Here is a 19,465-nt window from a genome sequence, read left to right on the forward strand (position 1 = left end):
AATAATCAAATTAAATATTTTTAAATATAAACAAAACAGTTAAATTATAAACGTTTGCATTAAGAAAGTAAAACTCATTTAAATTAATTTATTATCAAGCAGAAACGTCTGCGAACGATGCTAATAAAGCCCCACCCAAGAGTGAGTTTTTTCCACTTTTAATCTATTTCTAAGCTTAAAACTCATTTTATACCTTGACTTTTAACAAGTATTTTACTTAGAACCATCTTGATTCGTATGAGTTAGCACTCAGAGAAAAATCCGGAGACAAGGCTGCAGTTTTACGTTGCGAACGAATTATTGATAAAAACACAAAACTACTTTGGGACATTGACAACCTAGCCTTTGCTAGCGCAGCAACTTTTTTTTTGCGAAACGCAATTATTGCGAAACTAACAATAAAAATGTTGTTAAACTATCAATTTTTCGATGCCTTGTCATAATAGCATAGTTAAAAATGCGAATTTAACATAGTTTGGCTTTGCTCATTGCACAACGTGTGATTTGTGAGTTGTGGTTTTAGCAACTTTGAGGACCTTTGTCAAAATAACAAAAGATAACTCTGCGAAATCTTCACAGTTAAAGTTTGTGCGGTTCGCAATGTTCGCCGACACATTGTTTTTTACTTTGTGACAATAGCAGCTTCAAGAGCCTTTGTCAAAATAACAAAACAGAACTCTGCGGAATCTACACGGCTAAAGTTTGGGGGTTGACAGTGTTCACAACCACATTGATTTATACCTTGTGATGTTAGCAAATTTGAGGACCTTTGTCAAAATAACAAAGAATAACTCTGCGAAATCTTCACAGTAAAGTTTTGTGAGGTTCGCAATGTTGGCCGCCACATTGTTTTTTACTTTGTGACATTACCAATTTCAAGAGCCTTTGTCAATATAACAAAATAGAACTCTGCGGAATCTACACGGCTAAAGTTTGGGGGTTGACAGTGTTCACAACCACATTGATTTAAACCTTGTAATGTTAGCAACTTTGAGGACCCTTGTCAAAATAACAAAGAATAACTCTGTGAAATCTTCACAGTTAAGTTTTGTGCGGTTCGCAATGTTGGCCGCGACATTGTTTTTTACTTTGTGACATTAGCAACTTCAAGAGCCTTTGCCAAAATAACAAAATAGAACTCTGCTGAATCTACACGGCTAAAGTTTGGGGGTTGACAGTGTTCACAACCACATTGATTTAAACCTTGTAATGTTAGCAACTTTGAGGACCTTTGTCAAAATAACAAAGAATAACTCTGCGAAATTTTCACAGTTAAGTTTTGTGCTATTCGCAATGTTGGCCGCCACATTGTTTTTTACTTTGTGACATTGCCAATTTTAAGCGCCTTTGTCAAAATAACAAAATAGAACTCTGCGGAATCTACACGGATAAAGTTTGAGGGTTGACAGTGTTCACAACCACATTGATTTAAACCTTGTAATGTTAGCAACTTTGAGGACCCTTGTCAAAATAACAAAGAATAACTCTGTGAAATCTTCACAGTTAAGTTTTGTGCGGTTCGCAATGTTGGCCGCGACATTGTTTTTTACTTTGAGACATTAGCAACTTCAAGAGCCTTTGCCAAAATAACAAAATAGAACTCTGCTGAATCTACACGGCTAAAGTTTGGGGGTTGACAGTGTTCACAACCACATTGATTTAAACCTTGTAATGTTAGCAACTTTGAGGACCTTTGTCAAAATAACAAAGAATAACTCTGCGAAATTTTCACAGTTAAGTTTTGTGCGGTTCGCAATGTTGGCCGCCACATTGTTTTTTACTTTGTGACATTACCAATTTTAAGCGCCTTTGTCAAAATAACAAAATAGAACTCTGCGGAATCTACACGGATAAAGTTTGAGGGTTGACAGTGTTCACAACCACATTGATTTAAACCTTGTAATGTTAGCAACTTTGAGGACCCTTGTCAAAATAACAAAGAATAACTCTGTGAAATCTTCACAGTTAAGTTTTGTGCGGTTCGCAATGTTGGCCGCGACATTGTTTTTTACTTTGAGACATTAGCAACTTCAAGAGCCTTTGCCAAAATAACAAAATAGAACTCTGCTGAATCTACACGGCTAAAGTTTGGGGGTTGACAGTGTTCACAACCACATTGATTTAAACCTTGTAATGTTAGCAACTTTGAGGACCTTTGTCAAAATAACAAAGAATAACTCTGCGAAATTTTCACAGTTAAGTTTTGTGCGGTTCGCAATGTTGGCCGCCACATTGTTTTTTACTTTGTGACATTACCAATTTTAAGCGCCTTTGTCAAAATAACAAAATAGAACTCTGCGGAATCTACACGGATAAAGTTTGAGGGTTGACAGTGTTCACAACCACATTGATTTAAACCTTGTAATGTTAGCAACTTTGAGGACCTTTGTCAAAATAACAAAGAATAACTCTGCGAAATCTTCACAGTTAAGTTTTGTGCGGTTCGCAATGTTGGCCGCCACATTGTTTTTTACTTTGTGATATTAGCAACTTCAAGAGCTTTTGTCAAAATAACAAAATAGAACTCTGCGGAATCTACACGGCTAAAGTTTGGAGGTTGACAGTGTTCACAACCACATTGATTAATACCTTGTGATTTTAGCAACTTTGAGAGAGCCTTTGTCAAAATCACAAAAGAGAACTCTTAACTACAAATTTTAAGTTGATTTACAATGTTTGCAGGTGTTACAAGGGTAAATAATCCAATAATAGGTTTTTGTTTTAACCTTTTCACCGCCAAAGACGGAAAATCACGTCAGCGGAAAGTCGTACCACTGACGCCACGACATTTGCTCCTATTAGAAAACCATACATTTGGTTTATTGCTTGGCGTCTGGTCTGAGTCACGTCGAATTACTTCGCTGCTTGGCGTTGAAACGGTTAAGACATATTAAATATACTAGCTGTTGCCCGCGACTTCGTACGCGTGGATTTGTATGTTGGTGGTTATATATTTTAAATGAGCATAGAACATTATGCAGCAAAAGATATCAGTAGGGACGGTAAATCATTTGTTAATAATTATACAGCGCATGAAATTTGTCTTTCACAAAGTACAAAGTTTCAAGCCCCTAGCTGAAAAAAATTGTTCGCGATATAAACCCTCTCAACACTCAGATTTTCAAGTCCACTATTTAAAAAAAATGTTCGCTCCCACTGCAAACTTTATTAATACAAACTTTTCAAACACGGTGCAATCAGTTTTCGTCTATTTTAATATAATGCCCTTTTACCAAGTTTCATGTTCCTAGCTAAAACGAAAACTTGTACTACATATAAACTTATATACATCCCCTTTTTAACACCCTTAAGGGTAGAATTATTAAGAACGTTGAAATAACCTTTTTTGTAATATTATACAATGCCTTTCTGAGAAATTTCAATAAGCATTTGTAATGAATTCAAACTTTCAACCCCTTTTTAACTCTTTTAAGGGATGAATATTTAAAAACGCTTAAATTACTTTTCTTGTATTCTAATAATATGCCTTCATACAAAGACTTCTTAGTCCTGTACTCAAAAAAAGGTTTGATCTCCATACAAACTATCAAATAGGGCTTACAAGTTACAAGGGAAGCTTACAAGTTTCCACACATTTTTTTTTTTCGTGGTTGGGTAGATAATGTGTTTGTGTTCCAAAAATTGGTAATTTCTAGAAAAAGGCTTCGTTTTTGGGACATGGTGTTGTATAACTTTTTAATGTGGAATTTAACAAGCTTTCGTTTCGCTATACACAGTATTCACATTAAACCCAGATATTCCGAGAAAAAAAGAAAAACCAAAAAAGACTTATACTTTTCAAGATGGCGTTTGATCCCCGTGGACCCGAAGCTCCAATTTTATGACACGCAAACAGGGATCCCTGAAATTGTAGGTGTCAAATTTCATTACTGTCACTATTATTTAAACCCCATTTAAGACCTAAAATCTGTTTTTGTAGTCACATTTTTAAGTTTTACACATTTTTCCTCCACTTATTTTAGTAAATTTGTATTGCATAGCACTCGTGTACTAATTATGGATCTACTGATGTCTATTTGATTGAAATCCACTCAATAGTTTAGGCGCTAGAAGTAAAAATATGATTTACTATTCGGCGGCTATTCAAGGCGGCTGTATTAATTTTGTCTGAGTCGTAGCACGGTACGCTTATCACCATGCCTGTCACGTTCTAACAAGTATGTGAGTGCGAAAGTGACGGACTTAGTGATAGGGGAAACCATGCTGCGCGGGCTCTAGATTTAGCGACAGCGTCAGTGACAACGTCATGCTCGCGGCCCGCCAGCGCCGCGCTCACAACCCGCCCGCACCGATCTCTCTAGATAAGCAATTATTACCTAAAATAGTTTTTAATCTAACTGCTCTTTGAATCTGTCAAATGCTCACACATAATAAATTATAACCTTCTGTACGTACTACGTGCTGCCCGCACAGCATGGTTTCCCCTATCACTAAGTCCGTCACTTTCGCACTCACATACTTGTTAGAACGTGACAGGCATGGTGATAAGCGTACCGTGCTATGACTCCACTCTCCAGGTTTGCAGTTTTTTATAAGGAACAACGTACTTAATTATTATTATTTGTACTTAGTACCTACTTACTAATGCCTTTACCCTAAAAACGGAATTCTAAGAAAGGTATTTGATTGCTCAAGTCGCAATGTTAGAATTGCGGAATTTACAAGGGAAAAATTTCTCAAGTTAATAATTTCACAACTTTTACATTGCGAAATAATATAAGCATTGCTAGAAACACAATGTTAACTTTGTTAAAATAGTGATGTTGACTAGTCCTTTGCAAAATTGACAAAAGAATCGTTCATTTCGCTGGCAACATTCGTACGGTTAGGATGCGTGACAAATCGCTAACAACGGAACGTATTTATTTAGTGATTATTATTGTCTTTTCAAACAACGAACCGTTCACGTTGTTAAAAATATAAGGAAATAGTTTCTTTAAAGTTAAGACAGTTATAGGTAAATAGTAAATATAAAGGATGGACGACTTAAGTGTGTTTCTGTTCAACTGTGATTTGATACACCTTTTTGGATCGCTAAACGGTAAGTTATAATTTGTATTTACATAGTTCTAACTAGTTACTATTGTAGTTAATGTAATGTGACTGTCGTTGCTAATCGATATTTGTTTCATCCTAATAAACTATTCGAAGTCGAAGATTTCTTAAATCGAATTTAAAACAATTATTTTTAGGTTATTTTTGAATTGCAATGTTGGACCATTTTTTTTTACACGACTGCCCAAATAAAGCAATGTATTGTTGTAGACATTATAGCTCCATCGAAATGGCCATTTACTTCTTATTTTTCTTGAAATCATGGAAAATACACGTTGCAATGAAATTATGGCACTTTGAAGCCCCATGGACAAATATATCTGCAAAAATATTGCCGGCATTGTTACCGCCATGACAGTGCAGTGTAGTGGGTTAAATTTATGCAATATGCAGTACTTATTATTTATCTCTATGCTTATAGATCAGGGCGCGGATCTCGATTTTTTATTGAACGCAAACGACCATGAGTTGTCGTTATTGGTCCCGGCAGCAGTTCAAAAAGGGAAACTGCGTATGGCGTTAGACCGTGAGAGAGAACGCGTGAGCAGTTTCATTTTTTCGTATACCTACTTGATTCAAAATTTAGATGTTTTCATTACTTTGAATCAATTTTTAACCGACTTCAAAAAAGGAGGAGGTTATCAATTCGACCGTTTTTTTTTTTGTATGTATGTTACGTCATAACTCCGTCATTGGTGAACCGATTTGGAAAATTGTTTTTTTTGTTTGAATGTGTATAGTCCCAAGTTGGTCCCGTTTTTGTCAAAACCCAGTTTTGATGATGGGATCCATGAGGAATCCAGGGAAAAATTCTTGAATCTTATAGGCATACATATAGCGATTTTTGTATTTTCATTAATGAATCTAGTATTCACGTTCAGAAAAACTGACATTTAATGAAGTGGAACTGCTGATGATGATCAAAACGAAACTCTTTAACGATGCATAGTTCACTTTGACGATTTGTCCTCTTCGTTATGTTTACTAAGCCAGTAAGATTTATAAAGAATTTTTTATCAAGGTTAAGTCTGATGATGGAGATACAGCGACTTTTGTATTTTCATCAATAAACTAAGCATTAACAATTAAATAGTGCCATTTGATAAATAAATAAAAATAAATAAAATAATGTGAATGGGCATTATGGTTAAATTAATCACTCCTAATTTTATTTTATAGAGAGGAGTTACAAAAGATCCGAGGGATGTAGATGTACAGCAAGTTATAGCTCCAATTAAAAAGCAAGACTCCTTTGTGATTCCATCAAGTAGCCAAAAATCTAGTACATCCTCTGTTGTTACAACATCAACTGAATTATTGGTAATTATAATAATATTTATCTTTACTCTGTATTTAAGGTGGATCATGTTTTTGTTATGCAGAGGGAGTCAACTGTCTGTTCAATCCCCGGTCAGGGCAAATATTTGTGTGATAAACACGAGTATTTGTTCCTGAGTCTTAGGTGTTTTCTATGTATTAAACTATATAAGTATTTATATCGTCACTAGTACCCATATTACAAGTAGGCCAGGAAATAAATACATTTCACAGAATAATTATATTAAGGTACATTATTATTTTGGGTCAAATTATTTCAACTTATTTTAATACGAATTACTCCGACTAATTTATAATACATTTAATTATAATCATATATTTTTAGGGTTCCGTACCCAAAGGGTAAAAACGGGACCCTATTACTAAGACTCCGCTGTCCGTCTGTCTGTCTGTCACTAGGCTGTATCTCATGAACCGTGATAGCCAGACAGTTGTCATTTTCACAGATGATGTATTTCTGTTGCCGCTATAACAACAAATACTATAAAGTACGGAACCCTCGGTGCTCGAGTCCGACTCGCAATTGGCCGGTTTTTTACTATCCAAAAGATTAAAAGTGTAAGCTATTTCTATCATATGTAGTCAATATGAATGTTTTGTTTTTAAGTCTAAAATAAATAAATAACGTTTAGTTTGGGACTAGGTTGATTTTCTGAATAAGATTGTCTCCAAATATTTATTTTATGTATTTATTTTATGTAAATATTATGATTGTGCCCAAATAGTAAATACCCACATGACGTGACTTCTAGTTCTTTAGTAACTTAGTGCTTACTTGATTTTCAGGAATGGGACATCAATTGTGACGATTTACAGTTTATAGATGCAAGCAAACTCATAGGGGCTATAACTGGCGGAAATCTTAAACAAATTTTAGAGACATCCAGTATTGGGAAACCTCTAATCAATAAAAAGGTATTATCGTCTAGTGACCGAAAGATACTGACGGCCCTTATTGTTGAGGCTGAGGTGCGGAAATTGAAAGAAAACACTGACCCAATACGAAAAGAAACCTGGGATACGTGGACATCAGAAATTATAAAGCTTTTCCCAGGTGAAACAAAGGGGGTATATTATAATCCTTTTCGTCTTGTTGATGGAAAAGCTATCCAGGCCAGTGGCCTGATAGTGAACCGATTAATAACAGTACGCAGAAAATTAAATGCAGAAATCCGCAGCCGCAGCAGAAGTCGTAACAGCAGTAATAGCGACAAGAGCAGCGACAGCAGCGGAGACCAAAACAAGAGAAAAAAATCTGCTGTCAAATCTTCTAATGCACGGGTTAGACCTTTTCCTGACACCTTTCAAACAATAAGTACCAATCAAGACTCTGAAAAAGATACCGTGCAGTGGTTGAAGCACTCTTCTTCACCGAGAGAATTGGTAGAAACAAAATGGAACAGTTGTCTACATGAACGCATGGCTGCACTGCAAGAAGGCGACCATGTTAGTTATTTGAGCATCTTCCCAGCACTGCAATGTCCTTGGGGCTATGAATTGGTGAGTCAATGATAATACTAATCAATCAAGTGTCTTCATGCCAGACTTCATGACATCACCAGGCAGAAGTCATCAATTTGTGTTAAGTTATTTTTATACCCAACTGCAGAAAGGAGGTTAAGTTTTTCAAGCGTATGTATGTATGTATCTTTAATTATTTGGCACGCTCTACTGCCTAAACCATTTAGCGGAGTTTAACATATGAGGTGTCATTACATTTGTCTCAGTTTTGCGAGTAAATCCATACTAATATTATAAATGCGAAAGTGTGTCTATTTGTGGCGGGTGGAGTCGCGGGCTAGTAGATTATAGGTATATTATTATTATGCAGTCGGGTTATTGATTTTCATTTTAAATACTCATATATACACTAGCAACATTTCTCGTTGTATGATTATGAATGATGATTGATGACTAGCAACATTTTTGATTTTGTGAAAGAGCTTTTAAGCTCTACTTGAATAACAAATGTTTGATTTCTGTTTATTTTCAGCTGGCCAGTGACTTTGACAAAATATACCCTGAAATAGAAGGAAAGTTCGACGAAAATTTCCCGGTAGTGAAAGGTCGCCTGCTATCATTACTAGATGAGAAGGCTCAACAGCTAACACGACCTGACACTTCTATTCAAACTGTTTTGGATCTTGCAACTTGTAAGTTATATTATCGTTTTTTTGTCAAATAGTGTCTTTATTGCCTCTATATGTAAATACAGTATGTACAGTGAGCTTCGAAATTGCATACACTGTACATACTAGGGTGGCTCTAAAAAACCTTTTGTTTTATTTTGTTACACTCATTATGCTGAAAAAATATTCCCAATTTTGTAACTTTAACTACAAGAGGATGCGTATTTATTATTTAGATTTTTATTTATGTATCTGTTTACACACCATTTGAACATTTGATTTATAAGTTTTGAAGTAAAAAAAAACAATTTCATTTCTATTTTTTGTAATTTTTCAAAAGGTAGATTTTTTAAATTCACCTAAAAATTCATAAAAATTTGAAATAAAAATGGTTTTTTACTTAATAACTTATAAATCACATTTTCAAATGATGTGAATAACAATTGTAGTTGAGATAAAGTTGAACCACCCTGGTACATACGTTTTATTTGTTCAGCCATATAGATTATATAGAAGTAAGTACCTAAGCATAACGTTCAAGTTCTTGCAAGGGGCTCGAGTTTGTTAATATTCTTACTCCCGGAGTAACACAGAATCACACTTGCGAAGAAAAAACTAAATTTTATGCGAAAAAATTCTTAAATACGGTGACATTTCAAACATTCGTCCGCCATTTGTGATTTTTTGACAAGTTAGGCATCTAAGGCACATACCCATCCGGCATTCAGCCACGATTGAAAATTGTGTAAGAATATTATTTTGAACAGCTATTAAATTAATTAACCGAAATATCTAATTATAAACGTCAGTATTTTAAAAGTAAAACTCATGTATACCTACTTGGTTCATATTAAGTAGTAATAGTAGTAGTTATGACATAATAAAAAAAAAGCTGTAACTCCCTAGAGAGTTACACCTTTTTTTCACAATCCATAACTCCTGCGGGAACAATATAGGCCTTTGTCCTTTAGTACACCTGCATGATATTAGATCTTTTTCGAGCAAGTGTGATGAAAATAACATATTATATACAGGGTAGATTTTTTTAACGACACCTGTAGGCCGAGCACATGATTGACGCGACAGTATCTCGCCGCGAGATAGACTACCCGTCTTTTACTAACTGTATGAATTTAAAGGGGACGGGTAGTCTATGTCACGGCGAGATACTCTCGCGCCAATCATGTGCTAGCCCGGCTGGAAGTGAAGTAGGTACTATAGATAGAGGAGATGACGAATTTTACTCAATAGAAACTTTACCTTAAGTAATCGTTAACCATACTAAGTATTAATTATTTTTGCAGCGGGGGAGGAACAAGCGAATGTTGCGACTTTTCTGGCAGTTCCCCTGTTGCTGAAACAAATGCACACTGTTCCCGTGAAAGGAGTCAGAAAACCCTGGAACCCGTCTAGATTAGAAGTAAGCAACGCGTTTTTAAGCTTGGTGCCATCTACATCGGACCTTCAAAGCCACTTCAGTGAACGGAAGGCCACATTGCAGGAAAAAAAATTGCCTGTTCTTCCATATTTGGTTGCTGTTGGGGCTTGCTGGCAGGATGTTACGCAGTATGATTTAATAATCTCTGAAGACATCAGGTACACGTTTCCCAGCATTTGTAAAGCTGTTTCAAATACTTTTAAGATTCTATGGGCATTAGACTTACCATATTCAAAAGATTGTGCCCCAGTCTGGATGTTTATCCAAAGAAGTATATATGTAATGAAGAGCAAGTTTGACACTGAAGGCACTCCTATGCTAGATTTGCTTGCTTCTGTTTCTAACAGGCACGATGGTGCTGTGTGCAATATGTAAAAGGTCTTTTGTCCAAATGAAGCAATTTAAAACCCATTTTACATTTTATCATCCAGGTAAATGTTATATTTGTCCAAACATGGATTGTGGGAGAACTTATCAACTCTACAATTCATTTAGGCGTCATTATTTGAAAGAACATTCAGATTCTTCTATGTTACAACAGGCTTCAAGTGTACAGGATTTTGCTATTGGACAAGAGACCTCTCCCGTGAATAATGATCCATTACATAATGTGTGTAGCGCAACCGAGTTTCAAATTAAAGAAAATAATAGTACTATACAGAGTGATAGCAAACACAACACACCGCCGCTAAGCGACAGTTTAGGTCAACTTTTCTCATCCCTGTATAGTAATCCCCATTTGCCGAACAATGTGCTAGATACAGTTTATAGCGGTATTCACAACATGTTCACTATGTCAATCAGACCTCTGTTACCAGTAACTTCTAGCTCTGCCGTAGCAAAACTGACAACCGATCTAGAGATGTTTAGTTCAACTTATAAACGACATCAGTTCTTTGAAAGTAAGGGTACTTTAGTTAATCCTGAGCCTTATACTGTAGGGCGACGATTTGATTACGTAAAAAAAAAAGGTAAAACTTATTACCAAGCAGTAGAGTGCATAGCCCATAAAATACCTATTAGAGATGTGTTGCACAAATTTTTTTCGTTGCCTAACATACTTCATGAGACCATCGATGCTATGAAAAAACTGATGGCTCATGACACGTCAAACAGTATAGAGCATTATATGCATGGTTCATTTTGGAGACAGAAAAATCATGGAGATAAGATAGTCATGCCCATATTTTTGCAAATTGACGATTTCGAGACTTTGAACCCTTTGGGTAGTCATAGTGGTGTGCACAAACTAGGAGCCGCATACATTTCTCTTCCTTGCCTGCCGTACTATTGTGCCTCTCTGTTAGGTAACATATTTTTAGTCTTACTCTATCATTCCACTGACAGAGTGGAATTTGGGAATCGTATAATATTTCAGCCCCTGATTGACCAGTTTAATGATTTATTTAAGCATGGAATAGTTTTTGATTTGCCAGATTTCAAGGGCACAATTTACTTTGAGTTGTCATTAATTTTAGGAGATAATTTAGGCTTGCATAGTGTTTTAGGATTTGTTGAGAGTTTTTCAAGCAATTTTCCTTGCAGAACATGCAAAGTAGAGAAAAAAGTCATGGCTAATCAGGTTTATGAAGATGAATCTCTCTTAAGGACCGAGTCAAATTACCAGGATGATTTAAAAACGAATAATTCATCTCTGACAGGCGTCAAAGAAAAATGTATATGGCTCGACATAGAAAATTTTAATTTATTTTCGCAAATGGGTTTTGATGTAATGCATGACATGCACGAAGGCTGTGCCAAATACGTCATGTGCTCTTTACTTGTGGTTTTTGTAGACAAAATGAAATATCTTACAATTGATATTGTTAATAACAAAATTTCCTCATTTCAATACGGTCCCGATAAAAAAGATAAGCCCGTCACGCTGGCCATGTCCAATTTACGAAAAGGCAATATACGTTTAAATGCTGCCGAAATGAGCACATTTTGCAAGTATTTTGGTGTAATGTTTGGTGATTTCATTCCAAGACATAATAAATATTGGCAACTGTATATTCAATTAATGACTGTTTTAGATTTTATTATGTCACCCCGTTTTGTATCTGAGCAAATAGACTATTTTAAGTATATGATCGCTGACTTTTGCGAAATGTACATCACACTGTTTAACCAAAGTCTTAAGCCTAAATTTCACAATTTACTGCACTATCATTCGGCAATGTTACGTTTTGGTCCCTTGAGATTTCTGTCTTCAATGCGCTACGAAGCTAAACATCGCTTCAACAAGTTAGCTGCAAAATCAACAAATAACCGAATTAACATGACACTGACAGTAGCTCGAAAGCATCAGTTGATGTTAAATGACATATTCTTGAAAGAAACTATTCGTTCGCCTCTTTCGTTTGGGGGCCAAGCAGAAGTACCAGTTAGTGAATGTAAACAGATTTTAGATCAAATGCAATGGTCAGATATTACAAAATTATATAAAGTGAGTTGGGCGGCAAAGTGTTCCGAGCGCTACCAAGTAAATTCTGTAATAGTTACTGCTATTAATGAAGAAAACATTTATTTTTCCAAAATTGATGACATATATGTTGATGGAGTGTCTAAGATTAGTTTCAAGGCTAAGCCTTTACAAACAATTGGTTTTGATAATCATTACCATGCTTATAATGTACTGGACTCATTACAATCATCACACATATACATTGATCAAGACACCATGCAGTATCCGTTTTTGTGCAACTGTGTAGTCATTGGGCATAACATTAATCTTCCTGAGTATCATATCGTACTCAGTAAACCGATTTAATTAACCCAACTAGAGTAAGATTTAATAATTTGTAGTAATAGTAAGTATGATTACAATTACTTATGCAGGTATAATGCATACCCTAACTCAGTTTAGTAAATTAAGTTCAAAAGGGCCGTGGAACATTACAGTGTTAACAATTCCTATTTTAAACATATTTTTGTTCGTATTTTATTTTACAGGAAGTAATCAAATGTTATATTACGGTAAATATGTAATGATTATTGATGGGAATAGCCCTCATTATGAAAACAGTTTTGTTCATGCAGTGATAATATGCTAATAACCCAAAAAAAAATAAAAAATCTGCGGATATAATTCGTGGTTTGGAAAATCCCCCCCCCTACACCCTCGAGGACTTTTAGTATGTTTATCTGGACACCACAAGGTATAAATAACTATACCAATTTTCAAAACAACACGAATTATTTCTGCTGATTGATATTTTCGGCTTAATTTGACGTGGCTATAAGTTTAGTTTCTATTTAAACGATATGTAACTACAGTTGTGGCCCTAAGCGCCACTTGCACCATCCTACTAACTAATGAGGGGTTAACCGGTTAACCCCTCATTAGTTAGTAGGATGGTGCAAGTGGCGCTAGATTGTTGTGTTAGGAAACACCTTGCATGTAAGTAGTGACCTGATGTATGAATAGCGTTGTCACTATAATATTGACAGTAAGGTACAGAACTGCACGGGGTGGGTCACGTTATACTGTTGTTGGTTATTACCAGTACTTAGGTTAGGTTAGGTTAGGTTAACAGCAGGTAGATATATCGTCGGGTGATAAGCAAAAGTCACTAAGTACCACCACAAGTTCATAGCCATAGTGAACCGTAATATTATGCGAATAAGGTTGATTTTTGTTTAATTATTTTTCAGTAGTTAGTGAGTTTTGCTTGTTACCTGACGGTATGCTAATTATTATTATTTGTTCACATTTAGCGGGTTCGATTCCCGGATCAGCCAGGCGATTTTTCTTAATTATTTGCAATTCGTATTGTTTTGAAATAAAAATGAAAGGAAGCTATTTTTACTTCTACTCGTCAAATATATGGTCATACTTCTAATCCATTCGCATCCATTTAACTTTGAAATAGTAGGTACAGTCAGCTTCAAATAGCCAGCCAAAGTCGCCAAATATGTCGCAACACACCTTTCTTGCCATGGGAATAAGGTTGTGTTTCGATATATTTGGCGAGTTGTCACCAAATATTTGACGAGTGGAAGTAAAAATAGCTTCATTTCTATATTTATTTAAAAACAATACGAACTACATTCAAAGAATTTGAAAAAAGTCGCCTGGCTGATCCGGGAATCGAACCCGCTTTTTTAGTACTTCTAAAGCGGGTTCGATTCCCGGATCCCGCTGACGGTACTTCTGTATAGTGGCTAGAGGGTAAATAGTATTTAAATAGGTATTTTAGTGTTGAATAATAATCACTTTTATATTCGACTCCGTATATTAAAATAACCAGTTAACTGTACAATGGTTCAGGCGGGACTGGCGTCCCGTTGATCCGTTCCTACGGATATGGGTTTTGGCTAATCAGATCAAATCGCGGTGCACGCGCGCTTGAATATGAGCTGACATAGCTTAACTGTTACTATACCGCTAAATGTGAAAAACAAAAAAAACCTTTCAATTTTACTGTACCGATCGAAAGGCTCAATCAAAGGGTTCTTCAAAATAACATAGCATCTTAAATAAATGTATGTAATTAAGCCTTCCGATCGGTACAGTAAATTGCAGGTCTTTCTTTCATTTAGCGGGTTCAATTCCCATTTTCGAAACACCGAGTGTTTGTTTTTGATTTACATATTAGTAAATAGTTGATTTTTCACTGGAAACTTTTAGTTTCCCATTATTATCTACATTATTTGTATTTTAGTGGGCAACATTTTTTTCTATTCTTACGGACCTGCAAACGTTTTTTAATAATAAAAGTTAGTTTTATAAATATTGTTGTATTTTTTCAGGTAGCTATTGTCGTTCGCGACTTTTGGCATTGCTAGTTCTGCAATGTTGAACGTAAACATTGCTATCCCCGCGATATTCCACTGCGGAGCTAGCAACGTCAGCATTGCTATCCCCGCAATATTCCACTGCGGAGCTAGCAACGTCTGAATTGCTATCCCCGCAATATTCCACTGCGGAGCTAGCAACGTCAGCATTGCTATCCCCGCAATATTCCACTGCGGAGCTAGCAACGTCAGCATTGCTATCCCCGCAATATTCCACTGCGGAGCTAGCAACGTTAGCATTGCTATCCCCGCAAAATTCCTCTGCGGAGCTAGCAACGTCAGCATTGCTATCCCCGCAATATTCCTCTGTGGAGCTAGCAATGTCAGCATTGCTATCCCCGCAATATTCCTCTGCGGAGCTAGCAACGTCAGCATTGCTATCCCCGCAATATTCCTCTGCGGAGCTAGCAATGTCAGCATTGCTATCCCCGCAATATTCCTCTGCGGAGCTAGCAATGTCAGCATTGCTATCCCCGCAATATTCCACTGCGGAACTAGCAACGTCAGCATTGCTATCCCCGAAATATTCCTCTGCGGAGCTAGCAACGTCAGCATTGCTATCCCCGCAATATTCCACTGCGGAACTAGCAACGTCAGCATTGCTATCCCCGCAATATTCCACTGCGGAGCTAGCAAAGTCAGTATTGCTATCCCCGCAATATTCCACTGCGGAGCTAGCAACGTCAGCATTGCTATCCCCGCAATATTCCTCTGCGGAGCTATCAACGTCAGCATTGCTATCCCCGCAATATTTCACTGCGGAACTAGCAACGTCAACATTGCTGTCCCCGCAATATTCTACTGCGGAACTAGCAGCGTCAGAATTGCTATCCCCGCAACATTCCACTGCGGAGTTAGCAACGTCAGTATTGCTATCCCCGCAATATTCCACTGCGGAGTTAGCAACGTCAGCATTGCTATCCCCGCAATATTCCACTGCGGAACTAGCAACGTCAACATTGCTGTCCCCGCAATATTCTACTGCGGAACTAGCAGCGTCAGAATTGCTATCCCCGCAATATTCCACTGCGGAGCTAGCAAAGTCAGTATTGCTATCCCCGCAATATTCCACTGCGGAGTTAGCAACGTCAGTATTGCTATCCCCGCAATATTCCATTGCGGAGTTAGCAACGTCAGCATTGCTATCCCCGCAATATTACACTGCGGAGCTAGCAACGTCAGCATTGCTATAACCACAATATTACACTGCGGAGCTAGCAACATTAACATTGCTATCCCCGCAATATTATTCTGCTGAGCTAACAATATCAACATTGATGACTTCTCTATTCCGTCTTTCAACTTTGCTAAAACTACGACTTCAAAGTAGTTTATATAACGAAGTTCACTTGATAAAACCACAAAATAAAAATTGCTAAAATAGCTATGTTCGGAATAGGCATCAAAGAAAAATTGTTAAAAACTAAATTTGTTAAATTAACAATGTTCATATTGCAATGTAAAGATTTGCTAAATTAGCAATGTTATAAATCACAACTTTTACTATGTATTATTGTCAACGTTACTTCACAATGTCGACATTGCTGAATATTCACAAAGTTAAAATTGCAAAATAGGAGCAGACAGAGTCAAATTGCGAGAAATGTTACGTTGTGAAATTAGCTATATGATTTTTCACAAAGTTGAAATTGCGAAATAGGAGCCGACAGAGTAAAATTGTGAAAAATTCGACTTTGTGAAATTCGCTATGTGCTTTTTCACAAAGTTAACGCTTTCGCTTTGTCATTTACGCAATTTTTTTTCGCAAAATTAAGCTTGCTGCGCCCGCAATTTGACTCTGTCGGCTCCTATTTAGCAACGTTTTTTTGTTATTTTCACAATAGTTTTCTCTGAGTGAGTGACATGATTTTACTGTTGGTTCTGCAATGGTAAACATGTAAATAAATAATATGCAACACTTATTTATAAATGATATGAATTTAGTTATAAGACATTGACGTGTAAACTTTACTAATGTATGTTTATAAATAAAAAATCTGAATCTGAACCTTAATTAGCTCATTTTACTTAAAGGAACTTACTTTACTTTTCTTTTATAATTAAAAACAAACAAAACTGCATTCAAAGATATTTTTAAATTGGCTTGGCTCCCGGGAATCGAACAGACTTAAAATTCAAAAAATATTAAAAATTAGATTTTATGGATATTTCGTACGATAGGCGAGTGTAAGACGTAATGCTTTTTGGAGAAATTTTAACATGATTTATATCGATTAGTGGAATAAAAAAGCGAGTTTTTTTTTTTTAATTTTTAGTTGGTTCGATTCCCGGGCGTGTCTAAGCAAATTACAAAACAAGCTTTGAATGAAATATGTTTCTTATTAAAATTAAAAAAATGTTTCCTTTAAATAAGGTTTTAAGGCACTTTCCCTCCAGGGCCCATTTATTTTTTCCACGCTGTATAATAAATTAAAAATATACCTACGAATTTATTTATTTATTTTAAACTTTCTTGCACGATATAAAGTTGTACAAGTGGCGGACTTAAGGCGGTTCCCTGAGCCAGAAGGCGAAAAATCTCCTTATATGATCCTGTTTTTCTAAGAGGCGTTGATATTCGTAGACGTGAATAAAATATATGTAGTTCTTGACTATATTATCTTTAATATCATAGCTTCCGATACACGAATTATGATACTTCGCTCGATACAATTAATTCCCAAAATAACCTCTAACTAGGACTTTTAATCCAACTTTACTCGGTTATTTATGATGTGATACTATAAACAAAAATAGAAGAAAAAACAATCTTAACTTAAATAATAATTTCATAGCTTTCGAATTTCGATATTATAGGGTAATGTTTGTAAAATAAATAAAAATCGACAAAATTCGATCAAAATTGACACTTGGCGCGCATGATCTTTCCCGTTCTTTCTTGCGAAATGTGACAGAGACAGCGGCAAACCGATGGAACGGCCTTAATCCCTTAACTTAAGGTCCTTAAGGCAATGTTTGACGACTGAGCAAATTCGGTTCTACTCGTATTTACTTGTAAGTAAGAAATTGCAAAAAAAAACAGAGATATTTGCAAAAATACAGCTATTTACTTGAATAGGTACTTATTCATTCGTATTATGTAATTTGTGCGAACGCCAGTCTTAAAGTTTAGAAGGTTAGAAAGTAAAAAGTTCGTCCGATGTGCCAACAAGGCTCTCCGCCGAGATTAGTCGTGTCAAAACCAGGACTATGCCAGGAAGATGATAAATGAATAAGTCTTTGTCTTCGACTATTGTAGGAGTAAACTTTCCTTTAAACGCTAGGGCCAATAAAAAGTTGACGATGATAACTATCAAGAGCTAAATACGAACTTGACACGAATTGCCTACGTAAACATGTCGATATTATTTCTCATCAAGTCATCATGATTAGTAGGTTGAGTAGCTAGGTACTATTCCTATTTTTTTGTATAACTGATAGATAATAATATACTTATTAGAAAGTGACGTACACGACGATGACAGAAGATAAAAACACAACTATCCTATCCTATCCTAAAGGAGCCCACTGACTATCAGTCCGCCGGACACTACCGGCCTGTCAGTTAGAACAAAAATTTGACAGTTCCAAACAACTGACAGGCCGACATCGTCCGGCAGACTGATAGTTAGTAGGCCCGCCGGAGTACAAAAAATATGTTGACAAATTTGTTCGTTAAACAAATTTAACATATACTACAGGAATGAGCTGCGATTTATTTAACTTCCAGTTGTGTGTGTCTATATATTTGCCACGAGTGACACGACAGAAAGCCTGGCTACGTCTTATGTAGGCGAACAACTCGCGAACGCCAAGCGAAGCGGCGCGACGTGGCGCTCCACGCGGCGGCCAAGCAAATTAACCGCGAACGCAAAGCGGCGCGATGCGGCGAGGAATAAACAAACCGTTGATACGTATGAAAGTGTCCTAGGTGAGCGTTATTCGCGTGGCGTGCTGCGCGGCGCGGCGCGATGCGATGGCCTTGTCCGAAGTGGCCGCGTCTATATTACACGTGCACGTGTTTGATATGCTAGAAAGATACCTTATTCTTATTTAATACAGATTTCTGTATTGTGTGCTACTGTCGTGAATTTTAAGAAATAAAAATAAAATAACTAGTGGCTCTGTGAGCTTTTGTAGACCTCGCGATAAGCTTCATAAGGTTAAACATGGAAAAATAATAAATAGAATAGAATAGAATACTTTATTCGTAAACACACACACAGACAATAGACATACATTAAAAGAACATGAAAATAAAGTGTCACGAAATGGCCCCATCTCAGCATGCTGCTGGCGACTTCCAGCGCTGATCTTCCGATGAGACCATCAGGTGAGAATCACGGAAGGTAACAGACAAAAAGAAAGCAACATAAAAGAAAGAGACATAAAATATGGCGAAAAATAAAATTACACATCGTTTACACAAACTAATACAAAAAGAGATACAATATGACGACATAAGAACATAACATAAGTACATAACATTAAGTTACACGGATCAACCGACCGAACATGTGCCGGTCCGGTCGGACCATATCGTGGCGCGACATTAAGCGTGCATAACTAGCGCCAGTGGTGGCTACATGACATTAAATTCAATGACAATGACAGAATTGACAAACAAGCATAAATATAGAAGTGAAGTGAGTGAATCTAATATTTTATTAATTGTAATCCGTTA

The 19,465-nt window shown here is 36.4% G+C and overlaps 2 protein-coding genes across 4 annotated transcripts in view; both read left to right on the forward strand.

The window, feature by feature from the left end:
* Positions 1–19,465, forward strand: part of LOC134754232 (carboxyl-terminal PDZ ligand of neuronal nitric oxide synthase protein) — a 215,009-nt gene that overhangs the window by 101,623 nt on the left and 93,921 nt on the right. The gene's annotated exons all lie outside the window — the stretch shown is intronic.
* Positions 2,194–14,045, forward strand: LOC134754662 (uncharacterized). 2 transcript variants are annotated; one of them, XM_063691001.1, is made up of 6 exons: positions 2,345–5,062; positions 5,498–5,616; positions 6,256–6,396; positions 7,201–7,914; positions 8,408–8,567; positions 9,848–14,045. In XM_063691001.1, the coding sequence occupies exons 1-6, from the start codon at positions 4,999–5,001 to the stop codon at positions 10,354–10,356; spliced, it is 1,707 nt and encodes a 568-aa protein (XP_063547071.1). In that variant the 5' UTR covers positions 2,345–4,998; the 3' UTR covers positions 10,357–14,045. The 2 variants fall into 2 exon arrangements, 1 of the variants encoding a protein (XP_063547071.1); XR_010128958.1 differs by lacking the exons at positions 5,498–5,616; positions 7,201–7,914; positions 8,408–8,567; positions 9,848–14,045 and having other exon boundaries at positions 2,194–5,062; positions 6,256–7,168.

This window comes from Cydia strobilella, chromosome Z (genome assembly GCF_947568885.1).
Source record: "Cydia strobilella chromosome Z, ilCydStro3.1, whole genome shotgun sequence".
Classification (NCBI taxonomy): Eukaryota; Metazoa; Arthropoda; class Insecta; order Lepidoptera; family Tortricidae; genus Cydia; species Cydia strobilella.